This window comes from Platalea leucorodia (genome assembly GCF_965183815.1).
Source record: "Platalea leucorodia genome assembly, chromosome: 15".
Taxonomy (NCBI): Eukaryota; Metazoa; Chordata; class Aves; order Pelecaniformes; family Threskiornithidae; genus Platalea; species Platalea leucorodia.
The window spans coordinates 10,855,856-10,881,193 of record NC_138837.1 but is presented as its reverse complement, the minus strand read 5'-3'; the positions used below and the strand labels follow the sequence as shown (position 1 = coordinate 10,881,193).

General features: G+C 50.0%; 1 protein-coding gene across 7 annotated transcripts in view; it reads left to right on the top strand.

The window, feature by feature from the left end:
* The window catches only part of EHMT1 (euchromatic histone lysine methyltransferase 1), a 122,618-nt gene that overhangs the window by 43,398 nt on the left and 53,882 nt on the right, over window positions 1–25,338 (top strand). For 4 of the 7 annotated variants that reach the window (XM_082327844.1, XM_082327839.1, XM_082327843.1 and 1 more), the window contains exons 1-2: window positions 6,033–6,115; window positions 16,085–16,172. In XM_082327844.1, the coding sequence (XP_082183970.1) occupies window positions 6,053–6,115; window positions 16,085–16,172 (151 nt within the window). In that variant the 5' untranslated portion in view covers window positions 6,033–6,052. Of the gene's footprint in view, window positions 1–6,032; window positions 6,116–9,885; window positions 10,026–16,084; window positions 16,173–25,338 lie in introns of those variants that run through there. The other 3 variants (XM_082327840.1, XM_082327842.1, XM_082327841.1) reach the window with 2 other exon arrangements.

The following is a 25,338-nucleotide window of genomic DNA, read 5'->3' as shown; positions in this document are numbered from 1 at the left end:
AGTGACAGCAGGCAGGGGCTGGCAGCGAGGGCTGCGGGGACTTGCTGGGTTGTGCCTTCATATTGGAAGGCATGTGATCGCGTCTCAGTCGTGGGCTACGCGTCTCGGTCGCTAATTATTATTAATGGGAAGCCTTGCAGGGCGCAGACCTGCTCCGCGGTTTGAATCTAGATCCGTCTGTGATTGTGGGAGGGTGAAAGAATGTAAAACTCAAACTCCCTTTTTCGGGCTTATTTTGCATTCCAAGGATTGCAAACAAACCTTGCTACATCAGGTCCTCCAAACTGGCAAGGAGAGGAGGGAATATAGATATGTTTATTCCTTTGGCTGAGAGATTTTTTGTGCTTCTTGCAGGGGTTTAACATCTTGGCGAGCGGGTTTGGGGGAAGGAAGGGGATTCTGTGAGTTGTGCTAGGTTGGGCTTTTGGATTTTGTCGGTGGTTGCCAGCGTTTTACAAGGAATGTGTAAGCACCAGCAGGTATGTGCTGCATGAGCCGATTGACTCCAGTTGTTGAACAAGCAAAGCTGCGTGGTAAAGTGCCAATAAAACATTTTCGTCGGCTCTCGATGTTTGTATTAGCGAGGTGTAGGGAAGATCTGACTTGGTGTGGAGCGGGGGGGGAGACGTCGGCCGCGAGCCTCGGCCCTCGCAGACCCCGTCTCCCATGGGAGGTGTGTTACTGGGTGTCCACACTTGTTTCAGCCTGGCTTTAAGCAGAGGTAAGGCAGAGGTTTGCTCTACTTAGGGCACTGTGAATACGTTGGTATTACAAAGTTATTGTGTTTATTAACAGCAACCTCTGCGATCGCTGTCTTATCTTTAGCCTGCATGCAGTAAGATAGACCTGCTCTTTCTTCAGGGCAACTCTGGCTGCTTTTCCTAGCGCAGTTCAGGGGGCGATTGGTGAAGAGCAAAACAAAGATTTTTATTTTATTGCTGATTCCCGGGCGATGGTCGCACACAGTTGGGTCAATCTGCACCATGAGTCACTTTATGACCTAAAGTAACTCGCCTGTGTATTGCCCGGGTCTGTTATTTCTTGCGTACCCAACGCTTCCCCAGTCTTTTCTGAGCCTGTTTGATATGTCAGCCCTGCACTAAGTTGGTGACCAGCTTGCTTACTGGTGTGGCTTTTACCGTCTCTGCATAAAAGTCTGCTGGAGCCCCAGCTTGCTGGCCACGCAGAACTTCTCTTACTCTTTCATGGACGCTGGCTTGTTTATGGTTGGATGAATGCACAAAGAAAAGCGTTTATGTAAAATAAAGGGCATTGCAATTGTACACTGAAAGGAAAAGGGGTTGATTTTCTTTGGCTCAGATGGGGGCTGCGTTTATGGCTTTTCAGAATTGATCCTGGTGGCTTTTTCTCCTTGTGCGACTCTGGCGTTGAGGTTATCTCAGCCCCAAGTTTTCATGTCTGGTCTGGCTCCCTTGATGAGGAAATTCGACTTAAACAGTTTCAGATGCTGGAAAACCACTGGTGTGATAATTTCCTATTGTGCTTGTGTGAAAGGTGGAAGGTAGCCTTAAAGACCCACTGCCACCTTATGGCAGTTGCTGAAAAGCAGCCTCTTTAGAGCCAATTCTGTATACACATCATGCTTGCTTTATTTCTTCGCTCTTAACTAGTGATATTTGCATGAAGGCAGGAGCTTTGTTTTTAAAGAGTTCGTCTGCTCCTTCTGTTCCTTGCAGAAATTTATAATGTCAGCGGAATTGCTTGTAGAGCCATCAACTGCGATATTTCATAGGTGAGTTCATGATTTGGAGAGAGAGATAAAAGCATCATGAAGCACTGATTCTCCTCCAGCGAAGAACTTGCTTATTTTCACGTGAATGCCCTAATCCTTAAAAAAAATAGGTGTGAGGTCAAAGAACAGGGACACGTTGAACACGTGAGGCTCATCGGCAGGATCTACACCCGAGCTCCAGCGTTACAGCAAAGTGTTGCAGCAGAAGCGAGCTTGAATGTGAGCAGCCATTTTTACAGCCGGCTTTGCTGGCAGAAGACTACTAATAAGCAGGATGGCTTTGCACTGACATGGGTCTGATTCCCACCCCATCTACTGTCCCCCAAATAAAACAATAAAACAGTTGTCTGTGGAGCGAACGGTAAGTGTGGTTACAGCAATGAGCTTGCTCGCTGTTACTGAGACGGGATGTGCAAGGGCTGCTGTATTTAGGACCCTTCTCGAGCAAGGCTGTGTTTGTACGGTAGAAGCTCTTGATATGCGATAGCTGAATGAAGGGGAGAAATGGTGTTTTTAGATTTCCAAAATAGAAGGAGCCGTGGTTACTATAAGTTAAAGCTGAAGGAGTTTATAATTGGGAACTGTTAGGAATACAGTATGTTCTAAATTACAGCTGTCTGGCCAATATGCTTCTAAATAAAGTTCTAGGATTGCCCTGTAAATGAAATACTCAACGCATATTCTTATCAAAACATAGCAACATCTCCCAGAGAGCTTACATCTCAACATCTGTCGCAACAGCATCTCCTTTTTTCTTCTTCTTTATTTTCTTTTTTTTTAAATTTTCTTTTCTTCTTCTGTGTGTGTGCGATGTACTCAATGCAGCGTCCCAGGGAACATTTCATGTTTCCTATTAAGTAAAGCAGTTTTCAACTTTGCTGGGGAAAGAGGGGGAGGAAGGGAAACGGCTTGGAAACTTTGGGGAAAAAAAACAGGTTTTGAAAGGTGGAGAAAGCTGTGATTCCAGAAGTGTGCATTAATGATTGCCTGCTCCTTCAAGGCTGTGACCTGAGCCTGGAGGTGGACGTTTGGGCTCCCTCGGAGGACGCTGAGGATGCTCAGCGTGGCCTGGGAATGGGCATTCTGGTTAGGGAATGCCGTACATAACGGCTGAGGAGGGAAGGAGGCATTTTAACAGCTTGCGGCGGAGCTGGGGAGCGGTTCGTAGCAGTGCAGAAGCAAATCAGGATTCCAGCAGAAATACTCATATCGAAAGTCCCTTCAGCTCATCGGGCTTTTGGGATCGCTTCCGAGGAGGCTGAAAGGGAGCTTCAGATATGAGCGACTGGAGGGTCTGGAAGGAGAGGAGCCTGATGGAAATAAGGAAAAGCCCCTGTATTTTGCAGAGCTAAATATTGTTCTTCCTATAGAAAAATCTCCCCTTGCCTCCCACTTGTGCTTCCTCTGCAAGGGAGCTGTGAAAATGCCGTACGTAATGGTGTAATTAAGCAAAAGCCCTGAGGAACCCGGTGTCCTTTGTGAAAGGAGGTTGTTGTGCTGCCGCCTTCCTCCTGAAAATGTGACATTTCTGAAAGGGATGTTTGGGCCCTGAATCGGGGAACGGAGGCCAGAGAGCCTTGGTATAAAAATACCTTGTGGTTTTATAGCTGGTAGAAGATGTTTTGAAAGGGGAGTGCTATGCTGTCTCGTACCGGCTTGGTGGGGAAATTGCTGGAGAGTACGTGGGTTAAACAAAGGAGGAAAGCTTCATGGGGCACGGGCTTGTTCTTATGCTACCTGGTTAGAAAAACTAATTCCTCGGCCAGCCTGGAGATGGGTCTCTAACCAGCTGGTTAGAAAAGAGCCTGTGCCTGTACAGCACCCGACGTCTGCGAAATCGGGGAGATGGGGGTCCTGGGTGTCCCAGGGCAGAAGGCACCGCTCCGACAGCCGACGGACCCTGCCTGGGCACGGGGGTGGCAGTGCCAGGCTGAGCAATGCTGCGGTGGTCTGGAAGCTTCTTTCTCCTTTCGGATGGCATAAATTCGAGGTCGTCTTAATCAACACACAAGCATCCCCTGCGAACGCGGCGCTGCGCGGAGATGCTGGTCCGATGCCGATCGATCACTTCGCTCGAGTTGGTTGTGGAAGCATCTGCAATACCCTGATCAGCTTTGCTTTTCTTCTTAAACAGCATTTAGTGCTTTCAAGGATGACTGTGAGATGTGAAAAGCGCCTCTGGTAGCTTCTCTCGGTGTATGTTTAACCTCAGGAGTAAAAACATTTCTAGCGTTGAGCTGCAGTGGGGAGTGCTGCCCTTCTGCGTGCGCGGGAAGGCTGAGGCTGCGGCGCGGTTCTCCGTCGTTATTTTATCTCTGAAAGGGGATGTTGACTGTGGTAGTTCATTGACGCTGCGTTTCTTAATATCTTTGTTTCTATTTCTGTGTTTTTAATGAAAGCTTGGTAATTTCATGCTGCAAGGAAGGGCAGCGCGTCAACTGTTCTAAAGCCATCTTTGGTTTGAACTACAGTAATCTTTTGATGCGGTGGATAATACAACTTCTGTCTGTGTAGTCAGTTTTTGTTGCTTTTGTTTGGGGATTTTCGAGTTTGTCTTAAATGAGTTGCCTCTACACCTCTCAGCGACCGATAGAAAGGCCAGGAAAATCTCATTTTATGTATATTAAAACTTAAAATTTCCATCAAAGAAAAAGCCAGTGGGTGAAAGAGAGATCCTTGCTTTATACTGTCACCTCAAATATTCCTTCTTTATCAATTTCAGTCATCTTGATTTAGCCTTGTGTGTTTTGACTGTTTAGTAGTGAAACTTCTCCAGGCTGTGGAGAGAGAACTAACGTCCTCGTAGCGGAGGCAGATCCGTGGCAGGCTCTTTGCTGCTTTAACTATTGCCACTTTGCAAATGTGCCTGGGCACGGCGGTGAAGTAGAGAAGACGTGGCTCGTTGGCGTCTCCAGCCTGCGATCACGCAGTGGCAGGACGCGCTCCTGCGACGCTCGGCAGAGGAGAGGAGGGGATGGCTAGAGCAGAGCAGGCGATGGCTTCGTGCTCGTGCTGAAGGCCTGAATTTGCATGCCTGCTTTTGGTGCAAGGTGGAAGGCAAACAAAATCCCTGGGCTCCTGAAAACCTCACTACGGATTTCGATGGCTTTTTTTCTCCCTACCGTGCAGGCTGCTCCCTGCCCCCCCCAGCCCACCGTGCCATGTTACACTCAGCTCGTCTTCACTGTCGTTTCTACTCTTAAAGAGAACTACCTTCTCTGCTCTCATTTTTTTGAAAACTGTTTTTTCTTTGGCCAAGAACAAGCGGGTGGTGCCACAGTCCATTTCTGAGTTTCCTCTTCCTTCTGGCCTCTTCTCCAGGGTTGCCGGCCGCCCTCCCCCTGCTCGGGTGGGAGGTTCTCCGGCGCGACACCCAGCTCCAGCCGCCTCCTGCTCCTGCCTCTGATAAATGCCACTCTTGTGCTTGAATCCCTTCCAGCCGATCTCTGCTTACAGATGTTCCTGCGAGTTGCTCCGGCAGTTTTACTGGGAGCTTGAGCAGATATGAAGGTTGCCAAGAGTTTATGCTTAATTGTTAAGTGGAACAGAGACAAACTACTTTTATTTTGAAGCTAAAATTTCTCCTTTTATCTTGCTGGCTGGGCCAGCTGTATCATATGGTTTGACATAGGCTGAGCTCAGAGCTCCTGCACCTAGTAGTGCACTATCACTTCATTAGGGTTTTCCCCCCTCATTCCATACCCCCCCTCTTTTTAATGGCTGTGTTTGTGATACCCTTTTAAGGTTGGTTGTACCAGGTCAGGTTGTCTTATTAATCCCCAAAGTGAAAAATAGCTTCCCTTCAGCTCAGCAGATCGGATCTCGAATGCACTTGCAGTTGGACACTGCACACTGAACCAGTTTAACCCGTGTGCCTTCATCCCAGTGCTCAGCGGTCGGGCGCTTCATTAAGCAGAACAATATCGGCACGGGAGCGTCCCCAAGCCGCGCAGCATCCCTCCCTGTCCCTCCTGCCTCTCCTTTTCCTGCGGGCAAGGGCTACTCTTGAAGGCCACTGAGACAGAACACCTCACTCTATGGTTTAAAAGGCTTTTTTTTTTTTCAGGCAAGCGATCAGTTTTGAGGCCTGGCACCCTGTCAGAAAGTTGACAGATGATCTGCATTACCGGTGCGTCCCCGGGATGCCCGGGATATTCGCGCTCCAATGGACGCCCTGGAGCCGGCAGGTTCTCTGTGAAATGGCTGCAGCTTGGAGGGAGCAGTGAAATGGTCTCCTCTGGGCATGCTCACTCTGTAGAGGGAGCTTTTATCACATGAGCAGAAACTGAATCACTGCTCATGAGGATCTGGAATATGCAACTCTTTGAGTCTTCACCAGAAGAAGACAACAGATGTCCGCAGGTACAGCAGGGTCCACCTCCCATGCCTCGCAAAGAGCGGCTCTCCGCCGGCCCTGGCCGCAGGCAGGCTGTCTCCCGCTGGGGAAGGAGCAGCCTCGGAGAGGAGGAAGACAGTTCGGGGAATCATGGCTGGGGGTTATTTCTTTATTTCTGTCTATATGCGTTTATCTTCCTGCCCCGTGCGCGGGAGGGCCGGCGGGGCGCGCTGGGGAGCCGGCGGGAGGAGGCAGGCCAGGCTCCCTCCGTGCCGTGGGGATCCTTGCCTTGTGCTGTGCCATGGGCTTGCAGGCACTTCTGCATCCGACGTCGCCTGGCTCCGGGAAAGCTCGGGCTTTGTTTCCTCGTGGCTGGGTGGCCTTTTATTTGTCTTCTGGGGTGGGGAGGCTTGTTTGGGGTTGGGTGGTGGTTTTTTTTTTTTTGGTGCTTTTTTTTTTATTTTGTAAAGTGTGAAGTTTCTGGAAAATTTGGTTCTCCCAGGAGCCCTCCCTGCTTGCAGCTCTTGTAAGCAAGAAGAGCAAACCCTGGGGTGGCTTTGCTGCTTGAAGACGGAACTTCCAAAGGGGAGGAAAGGGCCTGTGGCCACGTGGCACCTCCTCGCTAGGTCTCCTTTGACAGCCTCTGCTTGCATCAAGCAAGCCTACAGCTCACTTCTTCGGCTGGAGGCAAGAGGGAACATTATTTTACCAGGAAGAAACAATCCTTTTTATTTTGAGGTGGCTTCCTCCCTTCTCTCTTCTTTTTTTTTTTTTTTTTTTTTTTTTAGTAGTAGTAGCTTGCAATCCAAGGGAACAGCTGATGAAAATGAAACATCCGTGGTTGATTTCATGGCAGGAGGCCCATGTCTGCAGCTTATTTTAAAAGTTGCCTGCAATTCAGACCCCTGGCCCTGCCATACTGCTGGTTTTTTTTTTTTTTTTCTTGCTGTCGCTTGTGTTACATGCAGACAGCTCTGTTGGCTGCCACAGACCTCAGCGGGACTTGGGGTGGACACCAAAGGTTCCAGAGCCGTGGGGGGTCTGGGCACCCCCAGCAGCGGGCAGAACACCGGCCTGAGCTTGCTGGGCTCGAGGGAGACCCCTGAAGCTGCCATGCAGACACGATATTGAATTTTCAATCGAGGAGTGAGATGTGACGATGGCATTTAAAAGATTAGGGAGCTTACAGGACGGTCTGTGATACCTAATCTAAATATCTATCCTGTCTCCACTGGACTATACATACGCTCATTATTTGTCATCTAGAAGATCTGTGCTTCAGGAAAAGGCATCAGAAGTCACAAGGAGAGAAATGAGATTTCTTTTTAACAGTGAAGAGCAGAGGCCTTGATGTGCTGCCTGATCAGCTCCCATCCAGGGGAAAAAATGTGCTTTGGGTTGGATGAAGGCCGAGAAAACAAGCAACCAAAAAACTGCTGAAGTGTGCAACGTGTGCTCTGGGGTGGTGGTGACCACGATGACACCGGTGGGGCAGCCGGCTGAAAACACCTAATGCTCCGTCCCTGCCAGCTGATGCCCTTTGAAAGCGTCTGCAGAGAGATGCTGAAAAGCCTGACCTACTTTGGAGGGAAGAGAGAAACCCGAGGTCTGGACTTTGCGCTGCTTTCAGCAAGGGTTAGGAGCTCCAAACAGGGGCCTTGGGGTCTTGTTTTTTTTCCCCTTCACGTACTTAACTGACTTTGAAGTGCCAGCACAAGCTCTTCCCCTCTTCCCGAGAATATGTTTGGACAGAACTGGGCTCTGCAGCACACACAGGGCATATTCTCCGCTTATCCGCCCCTCTTAGACAAACCCTGGGCCTGGCAGCAGAGGTGCGGGTGGGCAGGATCAGGCCCAGGACCTGGGGGCTCAGGCTGGGGTTGCGGCGGTCGTCCTGGGGCTCCTTCTGCCAGTGCTGGAGCCCGGCTCCCCTGACCTCTCCCATGTGGTGCCATCTCCTTATGAAAGAGGATCGCGTGCATCTCGTGCAATGGCAGGGAGCTATTTTATTCAGGCAAACAAGGAGTTTTAAGGAGCTTCACCCTCCTGACCAGCTGGTTTGGGGGAGGGCTAGCTTGATTCCTGCTGCTCCTCTTTGTTGTCCTTTTGCTGCTTTTCCCTGAAGTTTTTCCTTCTCCCTTTCCTGCTCCTGGAGCTGAGAGCAGTCGAGGAATCGCCGCAGTGGGAGAGCTACCTTGATTTTGGTTCAGCTGAAAGGCTCGGGGCTCTGGCAGCGCATGCTCCCCGTTTGCGAGGCTCGGAGGACCATATGTTCCTGCAGTGACATATAATGTCAGTAATTTGGAAGCGAATCTTGAATTTATAACCCTTAACTACCATTTTCAGTCGGTTCTTTTTGACTCCTGTAAATTTAAAGAGTTTTGACACCAACCCCTCTTTGCAGAGAAGACCCTCGTGTCCCCTCGTGTTTCCCTTGGTCCCGTGGGATCCGTCCCTCCCCGTGCCTGTGCGAGCTCCTTGGTCTCTTGGGTGGAGGAGGAAATGTCTGGCGTTGCTGCACGGTGGCGTTGGTCCTGGAGGGGGGCAGAGGAGGAGGATGGGCAGCGGGCAGCACTGCCTGCCAGGATTTACAGTAGTCAGGAAAGCAGCAGGAGCAAAGCTCACACACTGTACGAGCTAACTGGAAAGTATCCTTAAAAAAGAAAAAAAATTAGAGGGGAAAAAATGTAGAGCAGGCTTTTTGAAAAAAATATTCTGGGATCCAACATAACAGCTTGCTTCCCCTAAACCAGGTAATGTATTTATCTTTTTCCTTCAGTCCCCATCAGGAGGGGGAAAGCTGGTGGACGTGGTGGAGAAGGGGCGAGGCGGTGGGGGTTAAGAAGATCTGACGTGCAAGCATCTTCCCTGCAACGCTGCCATACTGTGTCGGAGCAGCACAGTGCCTCTTGCAAAGGAAGCTTTTCACAACTTGTCCTTGTTCCAAGGATGAGGAAACCTCCAGCTCTTCTGGCATTTTCTCTCTGTCATAAGTCAGAGCTGCTTTCACCTGCAAAGTATGATCAGCACGGACAGGGAGAGGGCTGGAACAGAGAGGGGCTCGGAGCAACCTTGCAAGGCTTTTCATGGAGCTCCTGGTGTTAAATGAGGAACTTTTCCCCTCCTCCTCTCCTCATTTTCCTGTGTGCCTGCAAAAATACTCTGGTTTGCATTTAAAGGAGAAAACTGTATGTGCTGGGACTGCGCCAACTTGTTTATTCAAGGGAAATACCATATTTCCAACCCTTTCTCTCACAGAGGAAGGCTTGACGGAGGATGGCAGACTGGGCTGGGTATTATATTTTTAGGTGACATCGAAGCACGGTTGTGATTCGAAGAAGCTAAAAATCATGGCTGGCATTTTGCATCGAGCTCTGCGAGACCTCTCCTCCCCACGCCCCCCAACCCCCAAAGGGGTTAACTTCTCCCTCCAAAACAGGTGGATTTTGACCTAAATCAAGGAGGGAAAAGGAAAAAAAACAACAAAACCACCGCCACAAACCCACAGCCTGCTACTTTCCACGCTTTTACAATTTCCCTTCTCCAAAGCGGATTTTTATTGCGAGGGGCTGGGGGGCCGCGAGCGGTCGGGAGGCGAGCGCCCGCTCCTCTCCTCCTGTCAAAAAATGGCAGGTCAGCGTGTGTCTGTAAACAATGCAGTTATGAAATGGCAGCGCCAGGCCGAGCTGAGCATGCTCGGGAGCAGCCTGTAGGGGGAGGTGAGCCGAGAAAGATGATCTAATTCAGTGCAATTCTTGGGATTGAAGGAAAAGACCAGGCTCCACTCTTAATGACAGAGCAGAAAAAAAAGGCCCCACGCCGGGGACGAAGCCCGTAGGCCATGGAGGAGAGGGTGTGAGGATCTCCCACCTCTAGGACTTCGGGTGCTGGGCAGCGCTGTGTCGCTTTCTCACCCTCCAGGAGAGTAAAGCCTTGGTGAGGTTTTGCTGTAGTTATTAGAGGGACAGGCCCGAGGGTGCAAGTTTTATTATTATTATTTTTTTTGTCTTTTTTTTTTTTTTTTTTCACCCCTCTCTTTCTCTGTCCGCTTTTCCGGCTCGCAGGCGTCGCTGTCTTGCTGCTGGCCTCTCGATGGCTGGAGGTGACCCAGGCGGAGGTGGTGTGGGCAGCTGAGCGAGGTCCTCCAGGTCCCAAGGGAAGCCCGTGCGGGGCTTTCCCTCCTCCGCCGACCCGACGAGCCCTTCTGCCGGGCGCCGTCGGGACGGGCAGGGGGAGAGGGAGCTGCTCCGCTGGCTGCGGGGGTTTGGGGGTGGGAGGAAGAGGAGCGTGGAGGCTGAAGAGGTGCTTGAGCCCCGTCGATGGGGGTGAGCTGCCTTCCAGCTCCCCTGCCCTGGGCTGCTGCAACCTGCTTGCTCCAGGCTCCTCTTGGTGCTCTGGTTTTATCCTGGCTAAGCCTTCTGGGGACTGGGTGTTTCTGAAATGGCTGGTTTGCTTTTGCTAGAGATAGTGATGAATCTTGGTCTCCATTTTAGGGTTTTCTTCCCCCCCTTCCCTCATGGGTGCTAGGAGAAGGCAGGCAGCAGCTGTACTCCTTGCTAACCTCAGCCCGTGGAAGGAGGAGATGCCTTTGTCTGCTCTGGATTTACACTTGCCTGCACATACAAGTTGCACTGGCATTAACTCTACTGGGACACAGCTAGATGAGTACGACGCTTCCCGGCGTGGAAGCGGTGAGGAAGCGTAGCTGTGTCCATGCTAGGGCTGTCGTCCGGTGAATCGCTCTCCCCTTTACAGGAGGCCACGGGCTCTGAGCCCCCCTTGCCTGGAGCCTGCACGCCATTGTGGACCGCGTTGTCTTACGAGAAGTCGCTTTAAGTCCTGTTGTGTTTCATGCACGTGTCTCCTTGCTCCCAGCTGTTGCGTGCAGGGACTTGCGCCTCGTTTCTACCCTTCCCCCTGTTTCGGGAGTTGATTTGCGTGGCTGGAATGGGAGAGAGGACATGGGGGTAGAGAAGGAAATGTTTCTTTTCTTTCAGGAAGAGTCTGGATGAAAGGAATTCAGGGGACAAAAGAATTCCAAAGAATTTGATTTGGGGACAGACTTCAGGCCGAGGGCAGTGCTTGTTGTGAGCTGCAGATAAAATTCCATGTTCACATGATTGCATGAGGCTTATAAGGAAGTGGCCTTAACCTAAAAAAATAGGAGCTTTGAGACTGGTGACTGCTTTGTAGGCCAGGTACGCTGGTGGTTACGTTTCCTTCCCTCTCCAGATCAAATGCTTCTGCTGCTTCTAATGACAGGCCCGTGGTCAGCGTCCCCGAGAGCAGTGATCGCAGACCTTGCCCGTGCACAGCAGGACCTGAGCAGCCTTCACATGCCTACAAAAGAAACACTCTTTCTACAAGCGTTTCCTTAATCATTACTTCCTATATAATTAACTACAAAATGTTTGTCTTCTCTTTAAGGCAAAGGTTATTAGGAGCAAGTTGGTTTGGGTTGTGTTGGTTTTTTTTTTTTTTAGGAGAAAAAGGGAGGAAAAAAATGAGTGAATGTGAATCTGCTGCTGCTGGGGTTGCATCATTTGTTGAGAGCTTTGCCTCTCTGCCTTGCTGCAGCGTGTATTGCAGACCTGACCGGCGCAGGAGGTGAAACCCTGCCCTGCTGAAGGGCTGGCGAGAGCCTTCCCTGAGCCCTGGCCTTGCCGGGGAGCTGGCGTTGGGGTGCACGCCCCAGCCGCTCGTGGGGAGCGCTGCCCGGTGGTGTCACCTCTGAGGGGTCGGTGTCCGCCGAGCGCGGACCTCCCGGCTGGAGGCTTCGCAGGCCGGGCAGGATCAGTCCTGCCCGTCCCGCCGGGTCTGCAGGCAGATGTGTTGGTGCAACCGCTGCCCCGAATGGGAGCGAGCAGAGTTTCATAGGGGTCCTCCTGCTCCCAGCCCTCTTTCAGATTGACCGGCTTTAGCTGCGTGGCTCTGATCAGAATAACGCTGCTGCAAAGCCTCAGGTTCCTAGACGGTTGATTTTGAAGACAAAAAAAAAAAAAAAAAAAAAAGACCCTGGTGAAGGTAGACATCTTAGCACATCAACCTCCGCTCCTTCCTGGTCTGCTTGGGGAGAGCTCTGGTTCATGATGTAACTCACTGGTCTCTTGGGCTTGGTAAGCTGCATACGTTGGAGTTTTGCTGTGCATGTATTGTCTTTGCCTATAAAACCTGTGTGGACCTTTGCGAAGGGCACCCGGATGGCTGATGAAAATGCCAAGGAGGAGGCTGAGAAAGCTCTTTCTGTGTTTCCCAGCTTTGCTCTTTTTCTCTTCTTTTTTTTTGTGGGCTTTTTTTTTTTTGTTTTAAAGGCACCACTCTAGTTTCTAGTCATCGTCTGTTTGGAAATGCTGCAGAGCCGTTCCTTGGCTGGTCTGACCCATCTTCCATCCCCTCCAAAGACCTTGCGGAGGAGAGGAAGCCTGTTTTCTTGTAAACGGAGATGGAGAGGAAAAACTAAACCAGCACTAGCTCCTCTGCTTGGATCCTCATGGCTTTTAAAGCCCTTTCAAAGACCTGATCAGTCTTTCTTAAGATGCAGTAATTTTTTCTTCCCCTTGAAACCTAAAAATATAAGGGGGTGGGGGGGAATAATGCTTCATTGCTGGTGGTGTGTACTCTTTATGGAGGCTCTCCAGCCACGGAATGGGGTCGGCGAGGGAATGAAGGCGAACGGCTGCGGGAAAGGGGGGAAGGATAAAAAAAAAAAAAAAAAAAAAAAAAAGGAGAGAGTGAGACTTTTATTGTGAAGCAGCCTGTGCTTGGCAGTTGGCTTTTGTTGGGACTGCTGCAAGAGCAGACATTTCTCGGCGGGGAGGGTGGGTATAGGATTTCCCTGCCAATCGGGAGCGGACGGATTGGGGCATGGGGAGTGTGAGCAGAAAGGGAAGTTTGCTCTGAATTTAAGGGAGGGATAAAAAAAGCCAACACACGCACACACACACACAAAAAAAAATGGAGGTATTGACACTTGCGGTGAAGTTGCTGCTAAGTTGGTTGGGTGGAGCCGTGGGTTGGTGGGAATGAATGGGCAGCGCTGGCGGTGGGTGCCCGTGGGTGCCCGTGGGTGCCCGTGGGTGCCCGTGGGTGCTGGGTGCCGGCTGCTGCATTTGCCGGGTGGTGATGGAGCAAGGAGGGGAGAGCGCTGGCCTGGGGGGAAGAGGCTTCGAGCGCTTCGCAGGGGTTTCCTGTAGCTTCCTTTTGATCAAAATGCTTCAAAATTCACAGTTGGCTTTTTTTTTAATTTTATTTTCTACCTTGATGCTGAGTTTTTGTTTGTTTCAGAGCAAGGCATGGAAGTTGTAAAGCTGTCCTGCTGCTAGCGAGGGATGTGTCTCTGAGATGAGGACCAGGAGAGCCCATCAGGTGCCACCTCGGTTAGCCCTGCCTTGGCACCCAGCTTTTTGTTACTCTTCCAGGAAGAAAGCGATGGTTTTTCTCTGGCCTCTTTTAGCATTGGAAATTCGGCTTTGAGAGCTCCCGCCGCTGGCCAGGACCCGGGGCAGCCCCGAGCTCCTGGTAATTGCAGCGAGGAGGGAGGGTGGGCGTTAGCTGCCGAGGTCTGATTGACTCCAGGGTTCCTACAGTGGCTTTTCTTTACAGGCTGAGCAGCAGCAACGCCTCTGTGGAAGGGAGAGCGTGGATGATTTGTGGAGTGGGGTTGCTGCTTATAAAATAAAGAAAAACTGAGAATCGAATGGGTAAAAATGACCTGCTGGAAATCCTGGGACTTCCAGTATGAGTCAGTTTAATAGCAGGAATATCAAGTCCTTTCCTTGTTGCAAGAAAGGTTGAGAAAACAAGCTGGGCCCTGTTAGACAGACTGAGGCTCTTTATCTGCTGCCGGTGTCTGTGGCGAGGGCCTGGCTGCCCCTGCCCATGGTGGGAGCTGCGGGGCTGCGCTTGAGCCCCGGCTCGCTGTAGCTCTCTGCATTAAGTCTTGCAGCAGGGTAAGTCCATGAGAAAACTGAAGTTAGTCCCAGTTTACAAGAAGTCCGGGTAGAGGAGAGGTAGGGTTTACAAGCAGATGTTTGCAGCAAGGATATATATTATTGGCTCAGCAAATAAATAAATAAAAAAGCTGATCTATGTTCAGTCTTTGGGCTGTGTTTGTTATGATCATTTCTTGATGGAAGCTGTTGGCCAGTGTCTGCTGGAGGTATGTTCTGTTTCAGGCTGTCTGATCGGTTGGCTGAGCTGAGGTTTCAAATCCTTACAGCTTGCTTTTTGGTCTCTGCAAGTCTGAAGTGGTGCGCTGGGGGCACAAGTCCCCTCTTGCTGAGAGCATCTGGACGCGGCCGGTTTGCTGTTTGCTTGCGCTCGGGGGCAGGCAGCCACCCACAACCACCTTCCTCCTCGCTAGAGGAGCAATCCTCGAAGGTGCCCTTAGCTCCGCACGGACAGGCCTGGCAGGCGGCGGAGGCTTTCCCAAGGAGCGGTGCCCAGCCGGCGGCCCTCGAGTTTCCTCCGTCCCATCAGCCGCGTGTTGCTTTGCGGACAGTGGCATTTAGGTGCGGGGCAGGGTGGTCCTCCAGGCACCAAGGGATGGGGACCTGGTGCTGGATGAGCCCTCCCTGGCTGCATGGGCAGGGGGCTGCTGAAATCGGGGTGAAGACAGACCCCCCGCTGCAGTACCTGCCGGCACCTGGCGTTGCAGCCGAGTTCACGTGGAAACACAAATGACAGGGTGGCTGGGAATAGCAACACCAAAGCTCATCTCCTGTGCTAGCTTCGGACAGAAACCGATGTGGGGAAGGGCAGGCTGCTGCTGGGAATGGTTTTGGAGCTGGTACACCGGGCTTCGTCTGTGTGTGCGTCTTATCTCTTTTGCTTGCTTTATGGGAGATGGGCAGGTTGTTTGTTTTTTTTTTCTTTCTTTATCATTCAATGCGCTTTAAACCTTGTGATTTGCATGGCTGCAGGCACCATCTGCTCTCCGCGCTGGCCTACAACAGTTGGCTTGACCTGGGCTTATTCTTCTCCTGCGACGCAGGCAGTGTGCGGTGAACCCTTCAGCTGGCCCGGCCCCGGCGGCGGCCGTCGCTGCCTCCCCCATCACACGGCAGCTTTGCAAGGCAGTCGCCATCTTTACCTTTCAGACCAGCTTGTCTCCTTAAACGCAGAGCTGTGTCAAAGGACCCCTTCCCTTGTGTGTTTGGGGTTTTTTAATACCTTTTCCCTTTTGTTTTGGTAGCTTTTTTTTCGTCTTGCCACGTCAAAAAAAAAAAAAAAAAAGAAAGAGAAGGTATTAAGGCTGCAAACCTGATATAGCAACGTGACTCCAGGCGTGTGAAAGGCAGAGGAGAGAGCAGGTGTTTGCATTTTACAAAAAAATAAAAAAAGAGAGGGGAAAAAAGAAAAATTACTTTCTATAGAATTAAAAATAGAGCTCATTAACTTGAATAAACATGGATGTTATGAATGATGAGTTAGCTGTAGCCCACTGATGGTTTGCATTTTGTAAGTTACATTTGAATGAACTACAAAAAAACCAAAACCACACAAAAGCATGCTTGGGCTGGAAATGTCGATAAGTGATGTCTAATGAGAAATTTGATAGAGCTGCCTCCGCCCACCCAAAACCTAACAAGTTTTGGGGGAATAAGGGTCACCTCTTTGAGATTTCATGACCGTTTTAATCCACGCCTGCACAGACATACTCAGCTGGATTCCCAAGCACGTTACGCCCAGAAGAACTGGCTGCATTTTAACCAGAGATCTGTGAGGTCTCAGCCCTGGGCGCAGCTCGAAGCCCCTCCGCTTCTCGGGCGAGACGGGCGGTCGGCTGGGGCAAGCCTTGCCGGTTTTATCTTTGACCTGTGCCTTGGTGGCAGTTTCCTGCCAGCGTTATTTTGCAGAATAAGGTTTGCCCGTGATGTAAACAGGATGTGTCCATGATTGTCTCTTCTTTTAAATGCAACGTATATATGAACGTTGAGCTAAACCATGATATTTCTTTTTTTTTTCCCCCCCGTCCCTTCTCTCCCCACCCCTAGCGAACAGTGCTGAGTAAGGGAGAGACAAGGAAAGACGCCTGCATGAAGACTGAGCTGCTGAAAGATATCACCAACAACAAAGAGGAAGGTGAGCACCTGCCTCGGTTGAGGGCCAGACCTTGCTCGTGAGGTCGGCACGTGACGGGAACAAAACTGGGGGCTTGGAGCTGTGCTCTGTCCCCCGAGCGTCTCGGGTGTGCTCCCACAAACAGAGCGGCTCTGTTCTTCTCCTGTGTTTATTCTGAGCAGGGCTCTTCCCCAGAAGATGCAAATTTGCTTTTCAGTCCATCCATCTCCACCCACCTCAAGAATTATATCTCATTTTCACTTCTGCTTTGGTGTGGCTGTGAAGCGCAAAGGAGTTACTTTGAACCTCCTCTGTGTGACTGGTTTTAACTGAACTCTGATCCCCACCACACCATGACCTAGCCCTTTTCCTCCCTCTATTAAAGTTAACTTTCTGTTTTCCTGTGAGTTTCTCTGTTGCTCCAGAACAGGCATTGATCGCTGCAGGATGGCTGGTGGGGTTAGACACTCCACACCTTGTGCTGTTGTGGAGGCTTTGTGGCTTCTGCGTTGTTTCTGCTTGCTTTTACTTTGCAGGATGCAGCGCACATGTTAATTTGACGAAGTCTTTCCTGCGTGGTTGTCTGTGAGTTGCATGCACACAAATCTGAGGGCTTAATAAATGTGTCAGTGGGATTAGGAAAAAAAAGCCCCACAGCCCTTTATCTCTCCCTGCCTCCTTTCTTTTCATGGCTTTATTATTCCTTGACTAGTTACTTCTCATAGCTCTGCAGGGATTTGGTGTATTTTTGTTCTCCTTTCCATTATAGAGCATTAGAAAAGCGCTGAACTGGCCCCATCAAAATACCTAGTCTTAGCTAGAAACAAAATTTTGGACTGAATTCCGGTGTGTGAGTACAGCATTGCTTTTTCTTTCTCTTCTGTCCGGCATAATGTTTTGTCAAGCTGCTCTAGTTTGAAAGTAAAGCTCAGAACAGGCAAAATATTGAATGCTGCGTCAGATGTGGCCACGGTGCTTGCATATTAACTGGGAGCACGTGAGCGCTGCTGCTGACGCCAGTTGCGTATGGATCTCTGGTCTGGGCAGGTGGACACTGGGAGGTCGCGTTGCTCTGGGAGGAGACTCTCGCTTTGATCCCTTGCCTTGCTTGGCTCGGGGCTAGAAAGCTAGTTTATTTAGCTCTTGGTTGATCTTACGGTAAGTGTCAAGAGTCTATGGAGGTAAAAATCCAGAAGGAGGGTGGGAAGAGAGCCATTTCTGTGCTTTGTATGTCTTGACTGATTTTGACTTAAAGCAAATGCCGCGTATCGGAAGGAAGCTGAGAACCCTCCCTGTGCAGGAACCGTCTCGAGGCTTCACGAGGTGCTCAAATTCCAACCACTTCGGCTTATTGTCCAGTTCTGTTAGTGGGGAAAGAAGGGTCCTAAAATGTGAACTGCATCATCTCCATTCTTGTGGTAATGTTCAGATTGTATCCTTCTCTTCCCAAACATACCACGTGTGTAAAAGGCAATGGTTTGCGTGGTCGTTGTGCTATATGCATTGTTCTTCGCTGACCTTCGCTACCCAGCTGTGATCGTCACAGGAGTTCAGTTAGTTAACGTCCCTAGAGTTTGTTAATAGCAGTGTTTAGCGTTGGCAAAGAATTCACATTTTTGAGTGTTGTGTGAACACAAAATCATTACAGCAGACTTGCAAGATGGCATGAAATAGTTTCTTTGAGCCCTGTTTCCTGACTCAGGGATGGGTGGCAACATATGGAGCTGGGATGTGTGGACTGGAAAAGCACCCTGAAGTCTGACATTTCTCTCTTTAAGTTTGCTTGAACAGTCATGTTCCTTTAGCGAGGAAAGTGGGACCAGTATGGTCTAATATTGTCATCAGTGACACAGACAGCGGGATCGAGGGCACCCTCAGCAAGTTTGCAGATGACTCCAAGCTGAGCGGTGCGGCTGACCCGCCTGAGGGACGGGATGCCATCCAGAGGGACCTGGGCAGGCTGGAGAGGTGGGCCTGGGTGAACCTCATGGGGTTCAACAAGGCCAAGTGCAGGGTCCTGCACCTGGGTTGGGGCAATCTCCGGTATCAGCACAGGCTGGGGGATGAAGGGATTGAGAGCAGCCCTGAGGAGGGACTTGGGGATGCTGAGGGATGAAAAGCTGGCCATGAGCTGGCAATGTGCGCTGGCAGCCCAGCAAGCCAAGCGTCTCCTGGGCTGCAGCAAAAGCAGCGTGGCCAGCGGGGCGAGGGAGGGGATTCTGCCCCTCTGCTCCGCTCTGTGGAGACCCCCTGGAGCCCCGCGTCCAGCTCGGGGGTCCTCAGCACGGGAAGGACATGGAGCTGTGGGAGCGGGGCCAGGGGAGGCCACAAAAATGACCAGAGGGCTGGAGCACCTCTGCTGTGAGGAAAGGCTGAGAGAGTTGGGATCGCTCAGCCTGGAGCAGAGAAGGCTGCGGGGAGACCTTACTGCGGCCTTTCAATGCTTAAAGGGGGCCTACAAGAAAGATGGGGACAGATGGTTTTAATAGGGCCTGGAGCAATAGGACAAGGGGTAATGGTTTTAAACTAAAAGAAGGTAGATTCAGACTAGATAGATAAGGAAAAATTTTTTATGATGAGGGTGGTGAAACACTGGAAGGGGTTGCCCAGAGAGGTGGTAGATGCCCCGTCCCTGGAAACATTCAAGGCCAGGCTGGACGGGGCTCTGAGCAACCTGATCTGGTTGTAGATGTCCCTGCCCATGGCAGGGGGGATGGACTAGGTGGCCTTTAAAGGTCCCTTCCATCCCAAAGCATTCTGTGATGTGTGGGAATGGGAATCAGCACAAGTCTGCTGGTGCTTCTGGGTTCTAGTTCAGGCTGAGCTGCTGCAGCAGACTGATCGTGTGTTTGATGGGAGCCATGGCCTGCAACGTAAGACTAGATCTGGTCTGGATATTTTTCCCTTTGGGAGAATCCCCTTGGCAGGTTATCTGTCAGTGTTGAACCTGGGATCTAAAACTTTTAGAGGCTTGAACTTGCAGATCCAAAGCCTGACTAAACTAGCTGTTTGGGCTAAAGACTTTGTGTGAGTTACTCTGTTTTTCCCTCTTTTTATTCCCCCTTGACTCAGAAGGGTCTGATACTGAGGTCAGTATCAGATCCCCATTTGAACTGTGTTAACACATATTATAGATCCACTGCTGCCTCTCTGCGTGGCCTTTTACGAGGTGCACCTCTACGTACACACTTGTGCCTTCTCTGTGTCCAAGATGAGCCAGGAAATTCAGGTAGCTTGCAGCCGTGGATGAGATTTAGGGCTCTGTCCCCTAAGCAAGGCACATCGGCACCGCTGCTGTAGTGCCTGCGACTGCTGTCTGGCTCCACCGCTGATGAAGGTCATCATGTTGGAGATCTCCACGAAGAGCTCCTCTTGCAGGGAAGGCTCATACTCTTGTGGGGCAATAGCTGAGCTGTCCCAGTTTATAATCTGGTGTTTTGGGGCAGTGCATCCCCTTTCTTGGTTGTCCTCAGCGTGCCAGCCTGTCATCTGTGACAGCTCAGTAGCTGCTGCCCCGGGGGACGAGTTGTCGGTGCCGTCGGGCTGGGGCAGGGAGCTGGGGGGTGCTCTCGGGGAGCAGCCTGCAGGTAGGGGGTCCTTGGGTGGGCAGTCGTGGTCTTCTGTTCTTTGTTCCTGGAGTGGAAAGTATTGCAGCAATGCACTGTTGTTACCGGCTGGGTTGTCCTCTTCTGGCTTCACCCTGGCACTGATAAAGAGAAATACTTGAACTATAAATTTAACGTACATCTGTAGGAACGAGATCTTTGTGTGTTCCCAGCGCTTTCGTTTCCAATTCTGGGGTTGAGTCCCAGCCTGCGTAAAGCCCAGTGCAAGCTGCTCACTAGAGTCAGTGTCCCCTTCCGTGTAAAATTGCTCAATACAGATAGAAAAAAAAGCTGTGGAAGAGACTGTGTTTTGTTGTTCGTGGGGAAACGTTCCAGTTCAGTTCTACATGTGGGTGTGAGTTTAGGTCCATCTTTCCCTCTGACAGGGAGGGGAAAGGGGCAGGGAGATGGAAGAAATGAGCAGAAAAGAGTTGCTCTCGTGTTTTATTAGGCCATATTGTCTTTAGTCTGACTCAGAAACTAATTAAAAAGTGGTTTCTTTGCAAGAATTGCAAGTGATTTCAGTTCTCCTCCTAATGTACATAGCTCCTAACTCCATGCTGCATCTCGCTTGACCTTTCAAGGCAAACCACTCCTTTTCTGATTCCTCAGCCCCAGAGATGGAAAGTTCCACTAAAGCAGCGGCACGAAGGAGCGGGAAGGGGAGTTGGTAACAAAGTTCTCCATTAGCGTTGGCGTTTCTGAGACTTCACCCAAGGCAGCTGTTTTACAAGAGCAGCGGTGCTGGAGCGTAGTGCTGGGTGAGACGTGCACAGTCACTTTGCACTCAAATAAACTTAAAACTGCTTTTAGAGACTGTCAGGGTTTTAAATTCCTGGAGGGGCCTTTTTTCTCTATTTTTTTTTTTGTTTCTTTTTTCCCCTTTTATTGCAGATAGGAAGCCGCCATGAGTGGGGAAAGTGCTGCTTTCCACTGAGCAGCTGCAGCCTTTGCATTCCAAGGTGCAGAGATGGCTGCTTTAAAAGGAGAGAAACAATAATCTCCTTGCCTTGCCGTACGCAGCCCTGGGATCCCCTGCTGAGACTGACGGCCAGGAGACCAGACAGAGCAAAATGATGCTTAGGTATTTTAGATGTTCACCCAGGTGTGCACCCAGGTGCTCCCCGTGCTCGAGACCCCTGCTCCGGGGAGGCTGCGCCCCGTGGCAGACAGGCTGCGGCAGCAGAACCGTGCTCGGAGCCCGGCAGCCCCAGAGCAGGAGCATCCCTCAGTCACGGACGGCTCGGGGCCTCGTGGCCAGTGCTGTAGCACCATGGACCCGATGCCACGGCAAAGGAATGAATTAATTTCACGCAGGCCATTAAACTGCTTTGAGTCACCGCCGGTGTTCCCAGGCAGCCCACTGGCCAGATTCCAAATCCCATATACCTGACCTCAGTATAATCTCGTTCTTGAGCATTATCAGCAGAAGTTGTTCTTGTTTTTTCTTTCTTTTACTTTTCTTTCCCTGTTTTGACTCTCGGCGTGTCTGACGGGAGGTGGGAAGCGGTGACACTGCCGCAGGGTGACAGTGCTCCAGGGCACTGGGAGGAGCGGCACTTATGTTTTGGAAATACAGGGCCGGGCTCTTGGATGGGATATCACTCACCTTCGTGGATTTAAAAGGATGGGGAGAAGAAGAGACCATCTATAACTCGCCACAGAGAGGAACTTTGGCCTGAAACGCTTAATTCTCTTCATTTCTTGGCTTCAAAGTGCTCTGCTTTTTGGCTTGAACGATAGAGGTGGTGCTTTCCCTTCCCATGGACGCAGGATCTCTAGCCACCAGTTCTCCCTAGTCGGTGCGGTTTCAGTCCCCATCTCTTTGTCATCCTTTTTATGTCAGCTGGGCTCCTCTCTGCTTTACAATTTTCTTTTTTTTCACTTTGAGGAAGGGGGGAGGGAACTGTTGTAACCCAGGGGTTATAAGCAGGTGCATTTCTCGCTTTTAAAAGTTTATCGAGCAGGACAGTTGGGATTGAATAGATGGCTGTGCTATCTGTGGTGTTTTAAAGATGATCTGCAAAGTGCTTAAGGTAAAAAAAAAAATTTGTGAAATGCGTGTATATATAAATACAAATGTGTGCAGTACTTACTTGTACTGCCGTTCAGAATCAGGAGCTTTTCATTTCAGCTCTGTCTTTGCTTAGGTCAGAGTTTGATGTTCCTCTTGCGGCAGCTGAAGCCCCGTGGCTCTGCTGAAGGCGCAGAGCTGCTGGGGGCACTCGAAATGCAGGGAAAATACCGTGCAAGACATGGGCGGCTGGGTGTCTCGCCTCTACCAGTGCTCAGCACCAAGATGTTCAGAAAAACGTGTAAAAGTTCCAGATCAGATAATAGCGCATTTGCCTGCAGGATTTTTTTTTTTTTTCTTTTTCCCCTCAGACCTAGTGATGATTGCATTTTGGCCTGGAGTATAAGGGCTCATAACGCTTGCATATTTTTCTTATTTTGTCTCACTGAGCAGTGAGATCTGAATTTAAAAAATTATATTTCAGACTTTATTTTTTTCAGAGCATTCTCGAAGTAAGACAGAGTTTTGAGCTGATCGTCTGGCTGCCTGCATATGTAAAGTTTCTGGTGGCTACTCGTCCCCTTTGGTCTCCGCAGAGGCGATTCGGTTCCCTCTGGCTGTGGCCGGGAGGGCTGGCGGGGACCGTAGCCCATCTGTTAGCCAGGCTGTGCCCGCGGGCAGCTTTTGGCAGCTGAACCGAGCTCCGGGGCAGGGCCGGAGCCAGGTCTGGCTCTGCTGGGAGGGCTGGAAACCCAACAGGCAAAGGCAGTGGAGAGGAACCAGCATTGCAGGAGCCTGGGCTGGGAGAGCAGAGGTGGGTTTCGTTTTGCCTAATTTAGGGGTTTTTTTGAAGTTATCATTCTAATTCTGGACTAATCCAGCTCATTTCTGCCTACACGTGGTAGGCATGTCCAGGCAGTGATTAGTTTATCCAAAGACAGATGTCTAAAGTCAGACTGCGCTTTTTGAGCTGTCGTCTTCTTTCTGTTGGTTGCAGTGGTGGCTTAGGGACACCCTGGAGTTTGAGATGGCTTTTAGACACCTAAAATGAGATGAGGTGTCCTCATCCTGTCTGACTTGGCTTCTCCCCTGCTTTCCGAAGATTCTCTTCTCTTCATGAGAATCTTAATTCAGTTTTGAATGACGGTGTTTGGTATTGAGGAGAAAGCTTAAGACTGAAACTTCTGCAGAGGGTCTGCTCGAGCCGGGGGAGAGGTGGGAGGGGTGTGAACTCTTCCTTGCTCTCAATGAGTTGCTAATTCAGAGAAGTGATTTAAATATATTACTGATTATTCTTTGCCACGTGGAGTTGCAGGGATAATGTATCTGCATAGTTTTCTGAGTCTTAAATTCCTTTATGTAGCCAGCTCCTAGAAGATACGCCTTTACTGAAGTTTGGTTCAACTTGGTATCAACTTCAGATTTCTACCTGGGAGAAGGGGCACCGCAACAGAAAATAAATCTCTTGGGCAAGTTACCTGTCCTACGCGTTGCTGGATTTTAAATTAGTACCGAATGCTTGGATTGGGATGCAGGCAGCGTCGTGGTCAATGTGACAAGCTTTTACTGCTGCGTATGGCGTAGGGGACGCATAAGGGAGCTCTGAAAATACTAGGATGCTTCTGGTAAATGAGGTTACACTTCTGTGGACACAGGCTCTTTCTACCTTCCTTTTTTTTAATGAAAGAATGGTGGTAGGTTAAGGAACAATGAGGGACTTGGAGGGAAAAGTGAATACACAGGAAACATGGTTTTGCTGTGTTTAGAAGGAATGAATACCGTCAAGTTGTAAAGTTTTTTAGAGAAATACTGATTTTGGGTTTTTATTCACTTGCAGTGCACAAGAACAGAAAAGCTGTTGAACAGCATTTTCAAGAAGAGAACTTATTGCTATGAGGTGTATTTGAAATGAAGATTTTAGCAGGTTTGCAGTGAAACTTTTTTTTTTTTTTTTTTTAAATAATGGAAAAGAGATTAAAAGGTCATGTCAGGAACAAGTGTTTCTTTACCTGTCTGGTGCTGTTGAAGAGCTGCTGTTTTATTCAGTATTTCTCCATTGTGAGGTTCCTGCTGTCTCTGGTTTATGTTCCCATCCCCATCTATAGGCCTTATTTCAGCAAAAGTGTAACTATATATTGAATTGTGTCTATTCAGCAATGCTTGTAAATGTGCACTTAGTGTACCTAAGACTTGTTGAACGTGGTCGGACTTGCAGGCCTGTCCTGTTACCCGAGGATGGAGCACCGAGTTAGAGGCAGAGCATCGTGGCAAGTAGAGCGGTGGCCTAGCCTGGCATGGCAACTCCTATTTTCCTATTGCCCGACCAGGTATTTTGGTTGTGAAAACCCGACTAGCTTACTTGGGTTGCCACGTCTTATTAAGCAACGTAGCTCCTGACATAAACTAGTTCTTCGTGGGGGTCTCTTCAAGTTGATGTTCAGGTAGGACCCTGGGATGACGAGCTCCTGTAGTCGGTGGGTTGGCTGTGGTGCTTCTTGCAGGAGCCCTGTGCCGTACAGGAACTCAGTTTGTAGAAAACAATGCTAATCCAAAGTATTTATGAATTTGGTTTAGTGCTGCTAGAAAAGGGCGCAGGAGGATGGAGATGATCCTTCCCCAAAGAAGCCTGTCCCAGCAGCTCCGGACAGCCTTGCCCGCGGTGCCTCAGACCTGTCGGAGGCTGGAGAGGGACGTAATCTCTGTTCCCGTTCAGTCCTTGGCCTCTGCTGGTTCTTGCCAGCCAGGGAGCTGTGTGATTCCAGTTGCCATAACAGCTTTTGTCGGGTGGCCGCGTGTCCGTTAGGCGCCGCATTGTGACGCTCTGCAATGCATTTCGCTCGGCCCGCTGAGCGGTGGCGGCGCTGATGGTCGGGGCTGGAGCTGGAAGCTGGAGGACCTTGCTTTGCCCTGCAGCATGTGCAGTCACTTACGGCACGGCAGAGTGGGTGCGTAATCCTGTTAAATCAAACCCATATCCCTGACGACTGCTGTCGAGTTCTCCGGTTCTGTGCAACTTCAGGGACTATGAAATTTCATATCCTTGTTTTGTCAAATCTCGAGTCATACAGATTTGGAAGTCTGGTGCCTGTTTATAGGGGATTGATGGCACTTCACAGTCAATCAGATTGCATTTTGCACAGTTATTAAGAATGTGTGTGGGGGGAAACTGTACATGGTATTTTAATTTTAGCCTCATGGATTTTTCATAAAGTCCGTGATGCTTTCTGGAGTAATGCCGTTATTCTTTCCCCTTGGGCAGTGCTCTAATTTACCTTGTTTTGGTTGCCTTCATGGCAGGTAGAGCAATTCTTGCCCTCTGCTTATTCAGTTTATCTAATAGTCAGCCACTGAAGTTATTTGACTGCTCTGGAGGGAGTGTACAGTATTTAAATCAGCAAACACTGAAGGCTTCATTCGGCCAGGTGCCTGGTGCTGAGCACTAGAAACCTCCATCTGTGGCTAGGGAGCTCATTTTTTGTTTTCTTCTGGCACTGACTTTGCTGAAGTAATTGTTTTAACGGCCCCAGCACAGTCTTTTAAAGACACCAAATGCAGAAAGAGAAACAAG